The sequence below is a fragment of the Macrotis lagotis genome, chromosome 4, assembly GCF_037893015.1.
Source record: "Macrotis lagotis isolate mMagLag1 chromosome 4, bilby.v1.9.chrom.fasta, whole genome shotgun sequence".
In the NCBI taxonomy this organism is placed as follows: domain Eukaryota; kingdom Metazoa; phylum Chordata; class Mammalia; order Peramelemorphia; family Peramelidae; genus Macrotis; species Macrotis lagotis.
The window spans coordinates 229,781,070-229,801,112 of NC_133661.1; the positions used below are offsets into that span (position 1 = coordinate 229,781,070).

At 35.4% G+C, this 20,043-nt stretch overlaps 1 protein-coding gene across 1 annotated transcript in view; it reads left to right on the top strand.

Annotated features, from left to right (window-relative positions):
* The window catches only part of KCNK10 (potassium two pore domain channel subfamily K member 10), a 175,121-nt gene that overhangs the window by 53,784 nt on the left and 101,294 nt on the right, over window positions 1–20,043 (top strand). The window contains exon 2 of the mRNA XM_074232058.1: window positions 6,500–6,828. Coding sequence (XP_074088159.1) covers window positions 6,500–6,828 — 329 coding nt within the window. The remainder of the gene's footprint in view (window positions 1–6,499; window positions 6,829–20,043) is intronic.

The window sequence follows — 20,043 nt, forward strand, 5'->3', positions numbered from 1 at the left end:
TCATATTCAAAATGACCTCCACGAAGTAGGCTGGGAAAATCCTCATAAAATTATATCAGACAGAGTTTCTGGAGAAGTAAGAGATTTACCATTCAGTCCCTCCTTCTTGGAAAGTTGTACAGATTACTATTTTCTTCTGTTTCCCCTACCCATTTAATTTTGTGGGAATGTGCCCTTTGGATGAGTACCTTGGTACCTTGGGCAAGTCATTTCTCCTTAAACCTTATTGTAACATTACTTTCTTTCACTTTCCAGTGGGAAACTTCTCAGTGAAAAGAATGGTGAAAGAAAACACAGAGGAAAAGTGTGTGTGTCGGGGGGGACTTTGGAAAAGAATTACAGTAGTTCCTGGCCTATGGGAGGTGTTAGCCTTGGGTTGAACATCTACTATATTATCATTTCACTTGTCCCTCTAAATGAGAACTCCTACTAAGGATCTTTACTCCATTCCCCTTCCACTCCTTCCCCCACCCCTCCCCATTAATCTACAACCAAAACTAACAAAACCAAACCCACCCTTAATATTAAAGTAAAATGGTACATTTAGAAGACCAACCTTTGGAGTGAGAATATCTTGGGATAGGGTAATAGATTTAGAGTTGGAAGAAAGCCAAGGCTATCTAGTCCAAACCCTTTATTTTATAACTGGGAAAACTAGGGTTTAGCTAAGGAAATTAAGCAATTACTCAAAGGTATACAAGTAGAGAGTGTCTGAGGTCAACCTGGAGCCTGGTCCCTTTGACTCCAAAGCCAATTCTTTCTTCCCTTCCTTCCCAATCCCTTTCTCCTCTTTTTCTCTCTTTCCTCCAGGCTGCCCCCCTTCCTAATTAGGATGGAAATTAAAGAAAGGTGTAATGGAAGAAATTCAAGCCTCCAATGACTAACACAATCCCTTAGGACTTTATTTCTTTGAACCTATCTCTTTCTACCAGGGCTCATTTTGGTGGGGAGGTGACCCTGGGGTTTGGCAGACTGTGCCACTGGAATGTAAGTTCTGGCAGGGTCGAATAAGCTGGACAGGTTTCATATGTAGCCCCAGATAAACTCAGTTTGCTGCTATCACCACTCTAGTAAAGTATGAAGAACCTTGATACCAGAAGGTTAACCACCAGATGAAGGATTTTCTGGTTATGGAAACTTATGAATTAGAGTGGACAACCAGATGATCTCTTTACCACTTTCTGCTCCTTTATTAGGAGGAGGTCACTTTAGGGAAATCTAGCTATGTTACTTTGGACAAATCATTTCACCTAATTTTGGTAAAACATTTGTTTATATTTGATTAATATCTTTTCTGAGACGAAATTAGGGATACATTTGCCACTCTCTTTCTTCCCCCAAGGCAATTATGCCTATTTGTCTATATAGAGTTCAGTCTCTTTTTGCATCTTCTCACTGAAGTCTAGTTGGAGGTCCTGATCATAGGGGACATTAACTCTCAATTGCTTTGAGCTACATTTCAGGCTAGGTAAGTAAATCTGTCATTCTAGTGTTCCTTAGCAGGCTTACATGTATTCTGCCTGTATATGCCCTATTACCCGACTGGACTGTGACCCTTCTCTGGTGGTGGTGACTTCTTATCAGCCTGGTATTAAGAAAAAAGAGGCCCATTTATATATTTTTACTTATTAAAGTGATAAAGTCTATTGGAGAATAGGATAGACTTTTAAAAAATAAATGATGTTTTGGAATGAGGCAAATGTATTAAAATCATTCTGACTTTCTCAACAGGAACTGTCCATTTCTACTCCAAAGTTAGGGAAAACTGAAAAAGTGAAAAAGTAATGAAAGCTTATTTAAGTCAATTAGTCAGTAGGCTATTTCCTATCATTTTCATTTTGATCATTACTCATTATTACTTTTGTTTCTAACAAGCTTTTTGCTTTTGGAGGCCATGAAGCATGATAGGTCATAATCACTTTCTATGATTCATCAATTATTAAGCCATTTTACTGGAAAAAGGTCTTTGCTATGATAATTGTACTGGTCAGCTTTCTTTGTAAGCTGGAAAAGACCTCACACCTCTGTGAAGTTGTTCACCAGCTTAGGAAAACATGCTCAGTTATAGAGAGAGGTGACCATTTTGCCCATATCAGTTACCTCCGAGGTACCTTCTGGCTCTGGATCTTTGATCTAAAATCCTAAGGTACAGAGACATCAAATAAAATGCCATCAATCTTCAGCAAGTCATTGTGAGAATGACAGAACACTGAAGAATTTTGAGTGGCAATGGTTGATTAAAATATCTTTGAAATATTCTGTCTTAATTGTTGACATATATATATATATGTATATATATACATATATATATATATATGTGTATGTCCCATTATGATTAATGAATGGTTTAACTCATTTGGCTTATTCAATTATTTTTTTTGTGGCTAAGCAAAAGGACAATTTATTAAGAGAAGAAGGCAAAACTGTTCACCTCAGGAAATAAAGCAGGCTGGTCTACACACATATGACCCTTTGATTCAAAATATTATTCCTTCAATTCAATGTCAGATTTGATTAAAAAAAATAGGATGTGACCTATTGAGGGAGGGAGGGAAGAAAGAAGGGAGAGAGGGAAGGAGAAGGAGAGGGAGAGAGAGATTGCATAGATGAGTTTTCTTAAGTGTACAATTTACACTGATTGAAGCTCCGGGTTCAAACAAGGGTAAGATAGGATGTTGAACAAACATCCTATTCATCCCACCAGCCATTCAGGAGACACATCTGGTCAGAGTCACAAACAACATAGAAATATTTTTTCTATTAAGATCTCAGCAAAGACATGGCCAGTATATGGTGTATGGTAATCAACATGCTGGCCATGTTCCCATACAGAAGTTAATTGAAGGAGGTCCATTCATTCTTGTCAGCAGGTAAAAAGACACCTACAGGTAAATAGTTTGGGAGTAAATACCTTTATCAAAAATAGCATGTTCCCTGTGGCCTACTACGTACTATCCAATAGAGTGGCCATTGAGGCCTGAAGGTTTTGCTTCATTCTGACTTTAAACATATCAACATCCTAAAATTTCATAAAAGTCTTTTAAAAATCACTAAACAGCCCATAAATATCTTTTCACAGTGTATTTATTCAGTGAGTCCTTTCAGATCAAGGTGCCTGAGAAGACACATACACACATCAGAGGAATAGCAGACCACCTCAATGTCTAAGAACGCCTGCCCTATGCCCACCCCCCTCCCAATTTCTAATGCTTCAGAATTGAAACTTAGACTTATTCCATCATGGAGCAACTTTTGAATACAAGGCATTAGACAGACACATGTGCAATTTAAAACTCCATTTCTAGGAATCCTTATTTGAAAAAGTCACTACAAACCCCCTTCTCCCACATCCCTTCAAGGTTTCACACTTCAGAAAGTAAAACTTAATCAAACTTTTAGCTATCAGGCAATACGTTTTTACTACTGCCTTTTGGGATGGGTTGTGATGACTGAAATAGGTCATTTGGCATATTTTATATGAATCAAAGTGACGGCTTCAGAAGTCTTGGAGAACCATTACATCAGGAATAGGAAAAGAAATCTGCAGTTAAAAAATGACTTTTGAAACACAATAGCTGGACTTAAAAGATTTTGAGCAACTGTAGCACTGTCATTCAATGCAGTAAGAACAAAATCACATTTTCTTCCTAATATTCATCCCCTTGCCACCCCTTCTGTCTTTCTAGGATGGCGGTGGTTCTGAAAACTCTACATGATTGTACCATTTAGTCATTCAATACATCTGCACTCCACAGAAAAATCTAGATTAGCAGGAGACAATGTTCAATGTGACATTACTTTATGTAAACTCTTTAATAGTGAGATCATGTAGGGTAAAAATAGATACACAGGCACTCTCTGCCTCACACATGTGTTAGGGCTAATGCTTCTCCAGATGTATTGTCAAACTCCTCCATCAGTTCCCAGGTATATGAATCTAATAATGAATGTGAGACCAGGCAATGCTACTGGGTGGCTTTCATAGCAAATTCAGGTGAACGGTTCTTATTACACACATTTTTGTGAGTGAAAATGATTATTTACATAGTTGTATTTTCTGTGGCATCAATAGAACCATTTAAAACAAACTCAAGGTCACTACATCTGAGAAAAAAAATGGACCTGTTTTTACCTATGAGGAATAAAGTTGTGAGTCTCCTTTCTATCTACAATTATTCCACTTGAAATAAAATGAATTCATTCTATCCCACATCACTGGGATGAGTATGAAGTCATCAAAAAGAGAACACAGAACATAAAGGGAGGCCTTAGTGAGTCCAGTTAAAACTCAATTATTTTGGAACTGATTATATGAAATGTGAGAGACTCAGCCCATTGAACATCCATACCTCTTGAAGGTACCATTGCATTCATTCATTTCATATTTTTTTGCTATGTACATGTATTCCTTTAGTAGAACATAAGTTCTTTGAGGGCAGGGACTGTTTCACTTTTACCTTCGTATGCTCAGTGCCAAGAAAAATGACTGCTACCTATTAGCTCCTCAATAATTGTGTATATAGTGGGATTCGATTTCTGGTTGTTCATTGAACAATTCATTCAAAAGATCCAAGAAATGAACTGAATAGGGATTAATTATCCAATAGTACAAACATGCTTGTAACTCCCAGAAAGAAAACAATGTCCTAAGGAATAGAGGGGCTGGCTTATTTAATTATTAAATAAACCAGGGAAATTATTATTATTGCCTCCATTTTTATAGATAAAGAAATTTGGCTTAGAGAGGCTAAGTAAGTACCTAAAGTCATGAGGCTAGTAATGACAGTCAGGAATTTTGTTCAAGATGAGAGCATCATAGATTTAGACTTAGGAGGTTCCTTAGATGGTGGATAGAACACTGGACCTGGAGTCAGGAAGACCTGAGTTCAAATCCTATCTTAGATACTTACTAGCTGAGTAATCCTGGCAAGTCACCTAACTACTCTCTGGCTCAATTTCTGAGCAGATAGATGGCTCAGTGGATAGTGTGCCAGATGTGAAATCAGAAAATCTAGTCTTCATGAATTCACATCTGGCATTAGACACCTACTAGCTGTGTAATCTTGGGTTTGTCACTTTAACCCATGCTTATCAAATGAGCTGAAGAAGGAAATGGCAAAATATTTCAGTATTTTTGCCAAGAAAACCTCAAATAGTCATGAGGATCCCATTTTTTAAAAATAAGAATGGGTTTTGCCACCTTTTGGGTGCTTTAACAGTATGCCAAATATTACAGTATCTGTCCCACTCAAGTTTCTAGAACACAGGATATTTTCAACTCAGCTTCCATTGAGTCAAATTATTTGTTCCTCTTGGATAATCATGTTTGCCATCTCCTAATGTCATATTTACATAGCAACCTGAAAGGTCTATGACAGTCACTTTATAAAGAATGAGAAAAATGAAGAAAGGCTGAAATCTGGGTAGAGAGAGAACAGGGAATTGATTCTTTTATGAGCATAAATTTCTGTAATGTATTATAAAATTATGTATAAAAGGTTACTGTACATAAGCTTCCTGCCATTATAGTCAAAGATTAGGAAGGACTGGTTTATTTTCAAGATAATGAAATCGTCCCTACAAGGAATAATTTACTTTAGAGGATATCATAAAATCCATTACGTTCCAGAAAAAATCCAGAGATGGTACATGGAAAAACTCTATTACCATTATATGGAAAAGAATATTTTCACATTTTTATGATTATGCTCAATTCAACAACTTTTATTAAAGGCCTAGCTACTTTTTGCAAGACATGGTTCTAGACATGCATTTAATCATAGACCCTTAGGAAGAATCCAGAAAAAAATTAATAGACATGAAGACAACTGCTGTGGTCAGTGCTTATTTTTTTTTTTAACTTTCTTGTAATTGCTATCAGAAGGGCAACGTTTCTTTATTCTATTTTTGGATTTTTGGATTTGTTTTTTCTTTACATTCCTTGACAATACACCTGCATTTCTAGGTAAAGATTAAATATTCTGCTTGTCTTGAATTTTGACTATTCTCATCACTTACTTTCATTCAGCTCTTGACACTTGCCATGGCACAGACCAGCCATACAGGTGATGTTTTTTATGATGATTATTTTCCACAGGTATTTCCTTGTTCAAGTTGAGCTAAAAGGCACAAGTTTTTCAAACATGGAGATATTTTTTGTGGGGTATCTTAATCTCATCATCAAATAAAATCCAAAGAAGAGAAAATGTGGGAAAACAGTGAAATAGCTTTGTAAAGTTTTGCTATGGGAGGATGCATAAAAATAAACAGTTGATATTTTATATACATGTGTGTATTTTTCCCCCAGAACCCTGACTTCCCATTCTACTACACAATTAGGCTACTAGCAACTGAGTTGATGCTTTAATTTCAGAACTGGCAAGCCAGTTTTTAATCCCCAAGTTTGAAAACTGTCCCAAGAAAGACATCTGTGCTTTGTTTTAGGCATACCTTAAATTTTGTATTTATAAACATTTTATTTTTCCCCATTTTTTTTCAGTGGCTGTTCCTGCGGCAACACCGGCTTGTCAGCCCAAGACTGTCACTAACGGGCACTATCCAGCCCCACGCCTCTCGATTTCCTCTAGAGCCACAGTGGTTGCCAGCATGGAAAATACCTCCCAGGGCTTACAGACCGTCATGAAGTGGAAAACAGTTGTGGCCATCTTTGTGGTTGTGGTGGTCTATCTGGTCACAGGAGGTCTTGTCTTTCGGGCACTTGAACAGCCCTTCGAGAGCAGCCAGAAGAATACTATTGCCTTGGAGAAGGCAGAATTCCTTCAGGATCACAAATGTGTAGGTCCACAGGAATTAGATACACTGATTCAGGTGAGCTGTGAGTGAATTAACAGAATCTTCTATTTGTCAACTATAAAACAACTCTATTGAAGGAAGGGGTCTTTAACATTAACTTCCTGGATAATTGTTTTGCATTTCATAGATTAATATTTTTCATAGGTAGATCTGGTCATAATTTAATATTAGATAGCCTTATATGTCTATAGTTGGTACTATCTTTCTAAGCCAAGTCTGGAAACATCAGACAAATCTAACTGTGTATCTCTAGGGGGATGGATATGATAACCAAATAGTTTTCTTTTCAATTCAATAAATTCTTTTTGAAAATTGGCTCTGTGTTTGGGGCTAGGCTAGAATGTGGTTTTAGAAGTTAAAGGAAGGGAGACTGGAAAGAAACAGTAGAGTAGTTAATAGTTTTTAAAACTTAGGGAAGAGTAAGAGAGAAAAAGACTAAGAACTGGATTTAGTTGGCATTAGTGATGTCTGATAAAGCAATTCCTTTGGAGTGATGGAGACAAAAGCCAAAATTTGTGGTGTCAAAGTAGCAATGAATAATGAGGAAATGGAGGCAGTGGATATAAGCTACTCTTAAAGAAGAAGTAAAGAGCAAATTAGAACAGCAACTAAATGAGGGCTACTGAATAAAATGGAGATTGTTTTCAAGATATGAGAAAATTATGCATGTTGGAAGAGAGAGAAATCAAAGTTACTGTTCATACAGCATTTGCAATGGCTATTTGCAATTGAGAAGGGAATAATTGAGTGACCAGGGTCCTAAAGGAAGTGAGAAAGTTTGTGTTCCAATTCATATGTGCAATAGTTTACTTTGAAAAGGAGCTGGAGGGATCTCTCTCTTTCTCTGAGATTGGATTTTGACTTTTGTCTCTATAAGGCAATATACTACCAGAAATGGACAGAATATATATTTTTGTCTCATGGGGCCCTACCTCTAACTTTTTTTCTCTTTATGATTTTCTTCTTCCTGAAGTCTCTTACCTTTATGCCCTTTGTTTCCAAGATGTTATGCGTAAGAAGAACTAGAATCACTCAGCAAGATGATCAGTGGTCAAAAAGTAGAGATTTTTCTTCCTGTTGGTAGTTGTTTTCTTCAGGAGAATACCCTCTCTTTTTAATTTATTTTTGCTCTTAGGTAATAAGAATCATGAAAGTATGTGTACAAGTCACTTTGCAACACTTAAATGCTATATAAATTTAATTTGCCTGTCCTTAAATATTCATTTATTTTAGGTTTTGATATTTTCACTTTCCAGGAAAATTTTGTGGTTGGTCTTGGTCTGTCTTTTATGTTTTGGTTTATATATTATAACTATATTCATACTTTCTCAGATCTCATTCACCTATTTGAGGCATCATACCTGACTCCTAACCCATTTTACCCATGAATTGTTGCTGTCAAGATAGTCCTGTCTTGTACTTGTGCTTTTGATTTTTTTTTGAATCCAAATGTTCAAACTTTTAAAAAATTTTATTTATTTAAGGCAATGAGGTTAAGTGACTTGCCCAAGGTCACACAGCTAGGCAATTATTAAGTATCTGAGGTTCAATTTGGACTCAGGTCCTCCTGACTCCAGGGCTGGTGCTCTATCCATTGTGCCACCTAGCTGTCCCTCCAAGTGTTCAAAGTTTACATTTAGCACTAAGCTTTGCTGTATCATGTGCAGATAAGTATTATAGGATGTTATGATCTTTTGGACTCCTAGTTCTGATATTCAGTGTTGTTCTTTAATTTTTGCGGTGAAATGTGAAAGGAGTTGGGAAGGTCCTTAAAGAGACTGAAGCACAGTAGTTACCATAGAAAGGTCAAAGGAAATAATATGCTGGAGCTAAAGCTTGCAGAAGGAGGGGATGATTCAGTATTAGCCTTCAAATACATGAAAATCACCCTGAAGACAATGACATTTGTTAAATAGAAAACAAGCCATAAATTCATCTCAGAATAAGAGGATGTCATCCATTCTTTTCCTGAAAGTTTAATTTTGAATAAAGGAGGATCAAGAACAAAGATGTAGTAGCTTGTACCTCCAGAGCCAATCCTATAGAGCCAGAGTTCTTAACATGAGGTACATGAATTTGTTTTGTTTAGTATTCTGGTAAATGGATTTCAATATAAGATCATTGTAATCCTATGCATATTTTATGAATTTGAAGATAGTAGTCTGAGATGGGATTGGTAGACTTCACCAGAAGTCCGTGAAATTAAAAAAAAATTAAGGGAGAGGCAGTTAAGTAGTACAGTGGATAGAGCACCAGCCCTGAAATCAGGAGGACCTGAGTTCAAATTTGACCTCAGACACTTGATACTTACTAGTTGTGTGACCCTGAGAAAAATCACTTAACTCTGATAGCCTTGCACACAGAGATAATTATAGGGGCACTATTGCTGTCAGAGCTTCATTTCTGATCCGGACACTTTTAAGTTCATATGATGGGGTTGTCAGCAATTCTCAGAAGCAAATCCTTCTGTTCCAGCTGCTTCCAACCTCAGAGCAGGGAGAAGAGGCAAAACTCCAGGGATATCAAATAGAAAGTCTTCCCAGAGTGTAGTTTTCCCTGAGGTTGGCCCCACATGGAGGTGTTTGTTTGAAAACTATAACAGCATTTTAATAACAAGGACTACAGAGGCAGAAAAATGCATTCAGGGAAATGCTTTACTGAACAAATAAATCATTTCACCAGAGAGCTCAGCTGTGATGTTTGGCACGCAACAGAAATGGATTGCTTATCCTCTTTGGAAAAACTCATAGCTGGGTGTAGTTGTGTAAGGAGACTGGATAAGGGTATCATAGATTTAGACATGGAAGGGACATTAGAGATTATCTCTTGCATTTTGCAGAAGAAGAAACTAAAATCCAAAGAAGTTGTGACTTTTGAATTAATAAAAATGATGATAGTTTGCATTTTATATTGCCCTTTAACTTTGCAAAATATACATGCATTATCTCATATACATCCAGGGTCACACAGCTGATAATTGGCAGAACTGGGATTAAGACCCAGGATCTTTGATTCATGAACAGTTAACTTGCACAGTGGGTAGACTTCCAGACCTAGTGTCACAAAGAGCTGAGTTCAAATCTGTTCTTGGACACTTACTAGCTGTGTGACTTTAAGCAAGTTATTTAATTTCTGCCTCAGTTTTCTCAACTGTAAAAGAAAATGGAGGTAAGAACAGTACCTACTTCCTAGGATTGTTATGAAGATCAAATGGGAGAATATTTGTTAAATGTCTGATGTAGTAAAGGCTCTCAATAAATGTTTGTCTCTTTCTTTCCCCAATTCAGTGTTCTTTAACTTTTGCAGTGAAATTCTAAGGAATGTGAAAGGACTTGGGAAGGTCCTTAAAGAGACTGAAGCACAGTAGCTACATAGAAAGGTCAAAAGAAATAATATGCTGAAGGGAAAGCTTGCAGAAGGAAGGGATGATTCAGTATTAGCCTTCAAATATATGAAGATCACTCTGAAGCAATGACATTTGTCAAATAGAAAAAAAGTCATAAATTCATCTCAGAATAAGAGGAAATAACTGTAGTTTAAGAAGGTCAGATTAGATGCAATAATACATTTCCCAAAGTAATATCTTTCCCCGGAAGAAGTGATTTTGGAGATAGGCTAGATTCTAGGAGGATCTATTGTGGGCTTACCTGGAGGCAGAGGGATAATTAAGATTTGTTTTTCAGTTGTTTTAGTCATATCCGACTCTTGGTGACACCATTGGGGATTTTCTTGGCAAAGATACTGCAGTGATTTGTCTTTTCCTTCTCATTTATCATTTCTTTTTCATTCCTAGCTCATTTTACATGTGAGGAAATTGAGGCAATAAAGGTTAAGTGACTTGCTCAGAGTCACATTGCTTGTAAGTATCTGAGATCAGATTTGAACCAATGGAGACGAATCTTTCTGACTTCACCACTTAGTCATCTCATAGATTGATTAGAAGCCAGCAATACTCCTAAGTACCACCTCAACAAGACTAAAATTTAATTGGGAAATATTTTTAAAAATACATAAAATACAATAGAACATAGGTAAAATTAATTTATGATTTTCTAAGTTGACATTCAGCCTGCAGTGATTTTTACACATAGTTAGAGGTTCCCATTTGTATTTAAGTTTAATACCATGGATGAGGTGACGACTTACAATCCCTGCTTTCCCTAAGGTCATATATATTAAAATTCTATTAAGAAATAGGAGAAAGAACTATCATTTATTCATGAAGAGTTCTTTGTATGGGAGTTTTGTTCACTAACACAGAATATTTCATTTTTGATTTAGTAGAAAAGTCTTAGAGAATTTGTTTGATATTGAGTCAGATGGACTTGAATTTAAATCTTTAACTCTTTAGATCCATCACTTTAAAGTTATACTTGCTATCTATATATTATTGTGCAACATTTACAAATCTTGTAATTTGTTTGGTATCATCGACTATGGGAGGTTTCCTACAGTTCTTATGACATGACAACTTTCCTGGTAGCCTACTTTAGTTCTAAAATTAATTACTTGTAATTGTATCTTTTACTATTAAATATATAGATATATGTTTTCCCCCTTTTAATTAAACATGAGTTTATAAGTATTTATTTATAAATAGCTATTGTTAAGAGAACTCTTTTTTCCTTTTAAAATCCAAGACCAGTGTTCTAAATTTCTCTTTTATGAAAAACCAATTCATTGGGTGAACCTGTATATTTTTACTACTAATATAAGAACTTTACCACTCTTCTAGTAGAATCAGTTCTGCTGTTATTAATAATCATTTATTAAATATTTACTATGTTTAACCATTTTGGACCTCAGTTTGCTTATCTGTATAATAAGGAAGTTGGAATAGATGATTTTTTTAATCTGTCTCCCAACTGAGGAGGCTCTGAGTTTCTTAAATAGGTCCACTTTTTCTTAAATATTTCTAGATTTTTAGTTTGGGGAAAAAAGAATTACCTCCTCTCACTTCCTAACAGTAGAAAAGACATTTCTTAATTAATTTTCCCTAGAGCTAACAAATAATTCCTTTGGGTTTTTTTTATGGATTCTTTAGGGTCCCTTATCACTTTGAATATAGTTCTGAGAGAATTGTTTTCATTAATTTAGACACTATTAAAATGTACATTCAGATAGTTTTAAAGTTTATACCACAAAGTTGATCAAGGAGTTAGCATTATTATTATTTTCAATTCAAAAATAACTATTTAGGAATTTAAATATGTCTATAGACATATATTTTCACATATGTATACATTTACCTAAAGTTTCACATACTATCTGTACAGTGTTGTGCAAGATTTGCAAATCTTATAAAGGCTACCTCTGACTACGAAGAGTTTCTTATAGCTCTTAGAACATGGTGCATTTCCTGAGGATCATATGTTCTTAAAGCAATTACATTACTTAACATTAATTTATATATTATATAAATAAGTACATTATAATTATATTATAATTAACATTAATCACTTGCAGTTAATTGCAATTAAAATTGCAGTCTAAACTTCAAATATTAAGTATAAACATATGAATACATATATGCATATATGTATACAATATCATATACAAGAACTATAACCCATTTCATAAGAGAGACCACTTTTTAAAATACTTTTTTGTGGAGTTTGACATGCCTTTGGGTCTCTTTATTTGACTTTCCAGCACAATGTTTGGAAAGCTGGCAGAATAGTCTTACTGCAATGCACCAAGTCCTTAAGTGACTGGCAGATAATAAATTGAGAACAATGGCATTAATATGGCTCTTACTCTGCTGAATGTTCTCTTTTCAAAGTTAAGCTTCAAGGTAGGTCTATTTTCATTGGGAGCAAAATTAAACCAACCCACATTTTTCATATATACAAAATGTGCCAAATCTCCTCAACTCCTTCCTCTTCTTTTCATTACAGTGAATTCTTCCTCTTTCAGTCCATCTTTCTTTCCCAAGAATATTTCAATAATCTAGCCCCTGAATCGCAAGAAGAAGAGTTGGAGAGGACCTCAGCAGCTATCTAGTCCAATCCATATTTGTAAAGGAATCCCCTCTACAGTATCAGCACAAGGGTATCTTTCCTTTTTTTTGAAGCACTTCAATAAAGAAACCTATTGTTGCCTGAGGCAACCCACTTCATTTTTTGGACAGCTGTAACTATTAGAAATTTTTCCTGACATCAAGCCTAAATTAGACTCTTCCAACTTCTATCCATTTGCTCTTGGTTCTGTTCTCAGGAGCCAAACAGAACAGATCTAATTATGATTCCACATGAACAGCTCTTTAAATTCTTGGGAACAAGAATCATGTCCCATTTCTCCCTGCTCTACCCTGCTCCTTCTGCCCCCATCTCTTCTCAAAGCTAAGCATCTATATTTTTTTCAAGTGATCTGCATTTAACATGGACTCAAGGCTTTCACCATCTTGAATATCCTCTGTCATATTCTTTGATTTATCAGGATCTTTAAACCCTGATCAACTAAAACAGAATATAATACACCAGATATTGTGTGACCAGGGCAGAGTTTGGAGGGAGTACAAACTCCTTCTTCCTGGAAACTATGCCTCTTTTAATGTAGCCTAAGGTCACATTTATTCTTTTTGGTTACCACGTTTCACTATTTACTCATAGTTTACAGTTCACTAAAACCCCTAGATTTTTTTCTCCAAATAAACTACTATCTAACTAGGCATTTCTCATTCTGTTATTATGAGGCAAACTTTTCTGAATCTAAATGTAAGACTTTGGTATCTTTTTTGGACTTTTTTTCTCCAAATCGCCCTTAACTCAGTTGTCCAAGTAACCTTTCTAATCTAAGAGGACAGGATCAATCAGATTATAAGGTCATTTGTTATTGTTTTAGAAGGGTATTCATTGGCCATATAGAGTAGCTGCCATATTTTAGAGAGGTGAAAACTGAGACCCATTTAGGTCTAGTAACTTTTGCCCAAGTAGTAAGTACCATAAACAGAATTTGAATGTAAGTTCTCTAACTCCAGAGTTAGTGGAGAAAAACTCTTTGACTGGTACCCATTGTCTACAGAATAAACTTTGAACTCCTGATCATGGCATTCAAATTCTTAATATTGTGGTTACAACATACGTTTCCTTTCCATTCCATACCATTCCACAAATGAAATTCTATTTAGCAATTTCCATGTGCAACATATTGGAAATACAAAGATAAAAAAGAAAGAGCCTTTGTCTTCAAGGGTTACTGCTGGAATATAACCTATAAAGAGATAAGCAAATAGAATTTCACAAGAATCAGCTCAAACAATTAAAGTGATTAAGAAAAGCTTCATGAAAGAGGTGGTACCTGAACTGAACCTTGGAAGAAGTCTAGAAATTAAGAGATGGAAGTGAAGAAAGAAGTTTATTCATGTTAGGTTTGAAGGATAGCATATTCCAAGATACAAGGATGGGGACTGGAATGTTGAATTTGGAAAATAGCTAGAAATATGATTTGACTACAACATAGAGTGTATAAAAAGGGAGCAATATGAAATAAGTTTGAAAAGATTGAATGGAGTCAGATTGTGGCGGGATGTAAATGCTAGGCTAAGCAGTTGACTTTTTATCTTAAAAATCTCTGACATCTTTTGAGCAGACACTGATAAATCTTTGGAAGATAATTTTGAAATCTATAGGGAGGGTAGATAAAAAGAAGAGAGAATGAAAGCAGTGATAACAATAATGGATATATAACAATAGCATCTATAGCAAGGGGAATTAAAGGACTACAATAGGACAGAAGTTTTTAAGTGGAGACAAGGGGATAGAGGCAAAAGATGCTGTGAAGGTAGTACTGACAAGACTTGGCAACTGATTGCATGGAGGAGATGGGGGTGAGGGAGAGGGAAGATTCAAGTATGGCTTTGAACAACCTGGGTAATCTTGCCCTTATAAAACTTGGGAAGTAGGGAGAAAAGGTAGATTTAGGGGAAAAGACAATGAACTGTGTTTTGGAGATATAAAGTTTGAGATCCTTACAATACATTTAATTGGAGCTGTCCAGCAGCCAATTGGTAATGTAGGACTGGTATTACTGAATCCATTAGAGCAGATGAGATCATCAAGGCAGAGAGTGAAGAGACCGAAAACAGAAGGTTAGGACTTCTCTAATACCATTGCTTAATCTAGTGTTTTGCTTCAAAGGAGATTGAGAAGAAATGATTATACAGGTAGGAAAACTAAGAAAGAGCAATATTAGTTCTTGAAATCAAGAACTATCTTGGAAGAGATTTTTTTGTGTGTTGTTCACATTATCAAAGGCTACAGAGAGATCAAGAAGAATGAAAGTTGATAAAAGGTCATATGTGATATATACATATGTACATACACACACACACACACACACACACACACACACACACATATATAGCAATTGAGGGGCAGATAGATGGCTCAGTGAATAGAGCACCGGCCTTGGAGTCAGGAGGACGTGAGTTCAAATTTGGCCTCAGACACTTAATAATTACCTAGCTGTGTGATCTTGGGCAAGTCATTTAACCCATTGTCTTGCAAAAAGAACATATATAGCAACTGGAGAACCAATAATAATCTTTGAGAGAACAGTTTCAGTTGAGTAGTAGTGTTGGAATTTAGATTGTGAGTGGGGGGTAAGGGAGTGAGGAAGTGAAGGCTGTGAGCAAACTTTTTCAAAGATTAGGCTATGAAAAAAAGAAAAAGAAATATAGGATAATTGCTCTAAGGGTGAAATATAAAGCTATTTTAAAAATGAGAAGACTTAAGCATATTAATAGGAGGAATAGATGATCTTAAGGATCCCTTTCATCTTTAAATCCTATAATTTTCTGTCCCAGTTTTGTCTTATTCCAACTATGAAAAAAGTTTTGCCCATTCCATTTTGGTATCTGGAATGAATTTCCCTTCAACCTTACCCTCTGAAACTCCGCTCTTCAATTCCATATTCAGGTGCAACCTCTCTGTAAAACCTTCTTAGAGATTTTCTTGCTTCTTTTCAACTGAACTGAAGTGTTATTAAATTTCTAAACTATTTTGTCTGGACCTCTCTTTTGCCCTTATCACTTTTTTCTTTGCATCATAATGATATGTCCACATATATCTTTATCCTACCCTCTATTAGTTTGCAAGTTCCTTGCAAATAATATCTTTTTCATGTCTCTTTAGATTTCCTTAAACATTCTTTGCACACAGTAACTGCTTAATAAAAGCCTTTAAATTAATTTATTTGAATTAAATGAATTATTATGAAATAATGTGTCCAGGTAAGTTGTACCATCTCAGAGGAGCAAAGGAGATGTCTAGATGGTAATGGGAGGTGATAAGAGAGACAATACTGGTCCTGAGAAACAGGTGCTTCCTATTAGGGTCCCACTATCTTTGGCATAGAATTGTCAAAGAAAGCAGGGGAGGGCTCAAAAAATATTATCAAGTACATTATGGCACAGTGTCATCACTAACACTGTTGATGTTTACTATGTGTTAAGACTTTCATCAGTCTGAGACACACTCACTGCCCAAGACTACCTTTGGGAACATATATGACACATGGAAATACAAACAGACACACAAGGAAAGCCACTTGTGTAACCAGACTCCCTAGAGTTCCACTCCTCTTCCATATAGAGCTGCCAACTTGACTCTCCCTCTCTTCTTTCTTCTCTCTCTCTCTCTCTCTCTCTCTCTCTCTCTCTCTTTCTCTCTCCCTCTTTAATTTAGTCATCTCTCCAGTATGAAGATCAAAATAGAAATTTATTGTTGTTCATTTGTTTCTGACTCTTATGACTCAATTTGGGGTTTTCTTGGTAAAGATACTGGAGTGTTTGCCATTTCTTTTTCCAGATCATTCTACAGATGAGGAAATTGAGGCAAACAAGGTTAAGTGACTTGCACAGGGTAACATAGTTTGTGAGTATCTGATCTAGATTTGAACTCAGGTCTTCCTGATTCCAGACTTGAGGCTTTATGCACTGTACTACCTAGTTGTCCCAATGTAGAATTAGTGTCCCAAAGAAACCTTGACTAGGTCTGATTTATTTAAACTGGTATCCTCTCCAAGGTTATGGGTTTAGCTGAATGTGATAGTATTAAAATATAATTAAACCTTTTAAAATATATGCCCTTGGGGTGGCTAGGTGGAGCAGTGGATAGAGCACCAACCCTGGAGTCAGTAGTACTTGAGTTCAAATCCGGCCTCAGACACTTAATAATTACCTAGATGTGTGGCCTTGGGCAAGCCACTTAACCCCCAAACCTTGCAAAAAACCCCAAAACCTAAAATATATGCCCTTGTTTGTTTTAGATTTTAAAATTAGTCTTTCATCTTTGATTATAGAGGAACTATTGCTTTTATTCCTTACAGCTTCCAGGAAAGGGCTGAACAAATAGTAGATTCTTAATGCAGTGATGTGATTGACATAACTGGAACTCTTTTCCACAATTAGCATTAGGAGGGGAATGATCCTGAGGTATCAAGCCTCCTTAACTTTAACAGAGGGGATATCATCATCTATCAAGAATTCTATTGCAAGGATTCCTATACTTGGATGGAGATTGAATTAGATAACCATTGAAGTTTTTCCCAACTTATAGACTCTTTGATTCTTTGAGGAAGGATAAAGAATGAATTGTAACACGTTTCTTATGGCATGGTCTCACTGCTGCCATGATGTCATCTTCAGAAGGATATTGTGTCATGAAGTCTGATTCAGTCATGTTAAATATTGTTTCTGCTCCACAGTGGAGTTTTGAACCATTTTCTGTTTCAGACCAACTTTATCCAATAGCACTTTTGACCTCTAGTGAAAATGGTTTGGTATTTCTTATAACCTTCCCCACTCCCAGTGTTCAGAAAGAATATTTTATTTTTGATTAAAATTTGGACTAATAGTGATAATGATCATAATGTTATCTAACATTTGTGTGATGCTATATAGTTTAAAAAGCACTTTAGATACTATCTCATTTGATGCTCACAACTTATGAGGTAGGTAGGTTAGCTATTATTGTTATTTTGCAGATGGAAAAGCCTTGGACTTGGAGCTTCTTTCTTATTTCTTTTAAATTTTTTTTTGATTTTTTCTATTTTATATCATCTATATTTCTTAATATATCCCTTCATCTTTCCTTTGAACAAAGTCATCCCTTATAAGAAATAATAAAAAGAAAGTGCAAGGCAGTTTCTTTTAACTATAATAAAGTTTTGGGATCACCAAATAGGGAACTAGTGTAAATAGCTTTGGTCATATCCCTCTCCCATTAGGCATCTTCAAGAACTAAAGAGAAGAACATGTGATGGTGACAACCAGTTTAGAGACAGATGAAATAGTCTTAGAGATCTACCAGTAAATGTACTGGTATAGTTAGGAATGATAATTAGATGGCTCTCATATGACAGAATGAGTAGCTTCATCCTGCAGATCCTCAGAGGGAAGAATTAAAAAATAACAAACTAAGTAGAAATCATGAAGAGATGAATTTTAAATCCATTATTAATTAAAAAATTAAAAAAATTATTCAGTCAACAAATATTTATTAAATACCTACTATATACCAAACTCTGCTAAGCACTGCGTATGCAAAAAAATGGCAAAAAACAGTTCCTGTCCTTAAGGAGCTCAAAATCTATTGGGGGAAAATATGAAAATGAATATGCAAAAACAATGTACATATATATATATTGTAAAATTAAAGATAATCAATTAGGGAAAGAATCTAGTATTATGGAATATCAGAAAATCTAGAACTTTTTAAGTTCAAAATATTGCACACGAAGGGGCGGCTAGGTGACATAGTGGATGAAGCACCGGCCCTGAAGTCAGGAGTACTTGGTTTCAAATCTGATCTCAGACACTTAGTAATTACCTAGCTGTGTGACCTTGGGCAAGCCACTTAACCCCGTTTGCCTTGAAAAAACCTAAAAAAAATATTGCACATGAGCTGAAGATAACAGAAAAAACAGTCCCTTCTCCCAAGGAACTCATATTCTAATAGAGACAACATGCATAGGAGGTTTTTAGTTTCAGGTCAGATGGAAGAGTCCCATGGTCCTAAGGGAAGAGCAACAAGGCTGATGGTAAAACCTTTTTAAAAATCATTTTCACTGATAAAATCATGTGAATTTCTGATGTTGAACCATTTGATAGTATCTTTGATAGTATCCAAGACTACGATGATAGCATTTTTGGTGAGATAGATAGAAAGAGATAATAGATGTAGATATAGATATAGATAGGTACATATAGACACAATATTGTATATATTTTAACATGATACATAATGTAAGGTAAGAAATACCTAACAATTAGAGATGTCCAGCAATGGAACGAGCTGATTCATAAGGTACTAGATTCCCTACCATTTAATGTGAGTAAACAGAGGTTAGATGATCACTTGTTAGGGATATTGTAGAAGAAATTCTTCCCTTAAGAGGGAAGTTAGATCAGATGACCTCAAAATTCTTTTTTTTTTTTTTAAATTTTAAGATTCTATGATTGCTTATCTTCCATGAAATGGAATGTTGTGTAGTATATGGAGTGCTGAACTTGAAGCAAAAAAGTTGAGCTTACTTTCTACTTTTGACTATTTATGAATGACTTTAGACAAATAAATCACTTAACTTCTCTCTCCTTGTTTCCCTCATCTGAAGATGGAACTATTGATATACATAAAGTGCAGATATTAGTGCCTGAAGTATTGACCTTACTTCAAAAGGCATAATGTATGAAAACATCTTATAATTTTAAAATTATTATGCAAATTAAAGTTATTATTTATTATTGCCCAAGGCCACATAGCTAATATTTAAGTCTCACTTTGAGTCCACAATTCTTTTCACTGTTATATTCCCTTTCCAAAGATATTAGGATTTCCATTAAACATGTAAAATTGGCATGTGAGAGAAAGCTGTAAGTGAAATCTGAAAAGTCACAGAGAGGATACAAAACATAAGCACTGACTTAAAAAATATGTCAATTCAAAGATGCAATTAAGAGATTTAGTTACTAATCTTGAAGTATTTTTGAATAGGAAGCTGCTTTAGAGATCAAGTCTGTCAATAAGATGCCCACTGCTGGGCATTTAATGATGGGGAATTTGTTAAGTTGTTGAGAAGTTGGTGTGAGATTCTAAGATGTACTCTATGTCTTAGCTTAGGAATAATACTGTGGACCAGTGTGAAAAATGTACATCAGTATTAAATGTAGCACCATCTCCTCTTCCATAACAGTTCCAATGTGTTATCCTAACTGTTTTCTGACCCCTA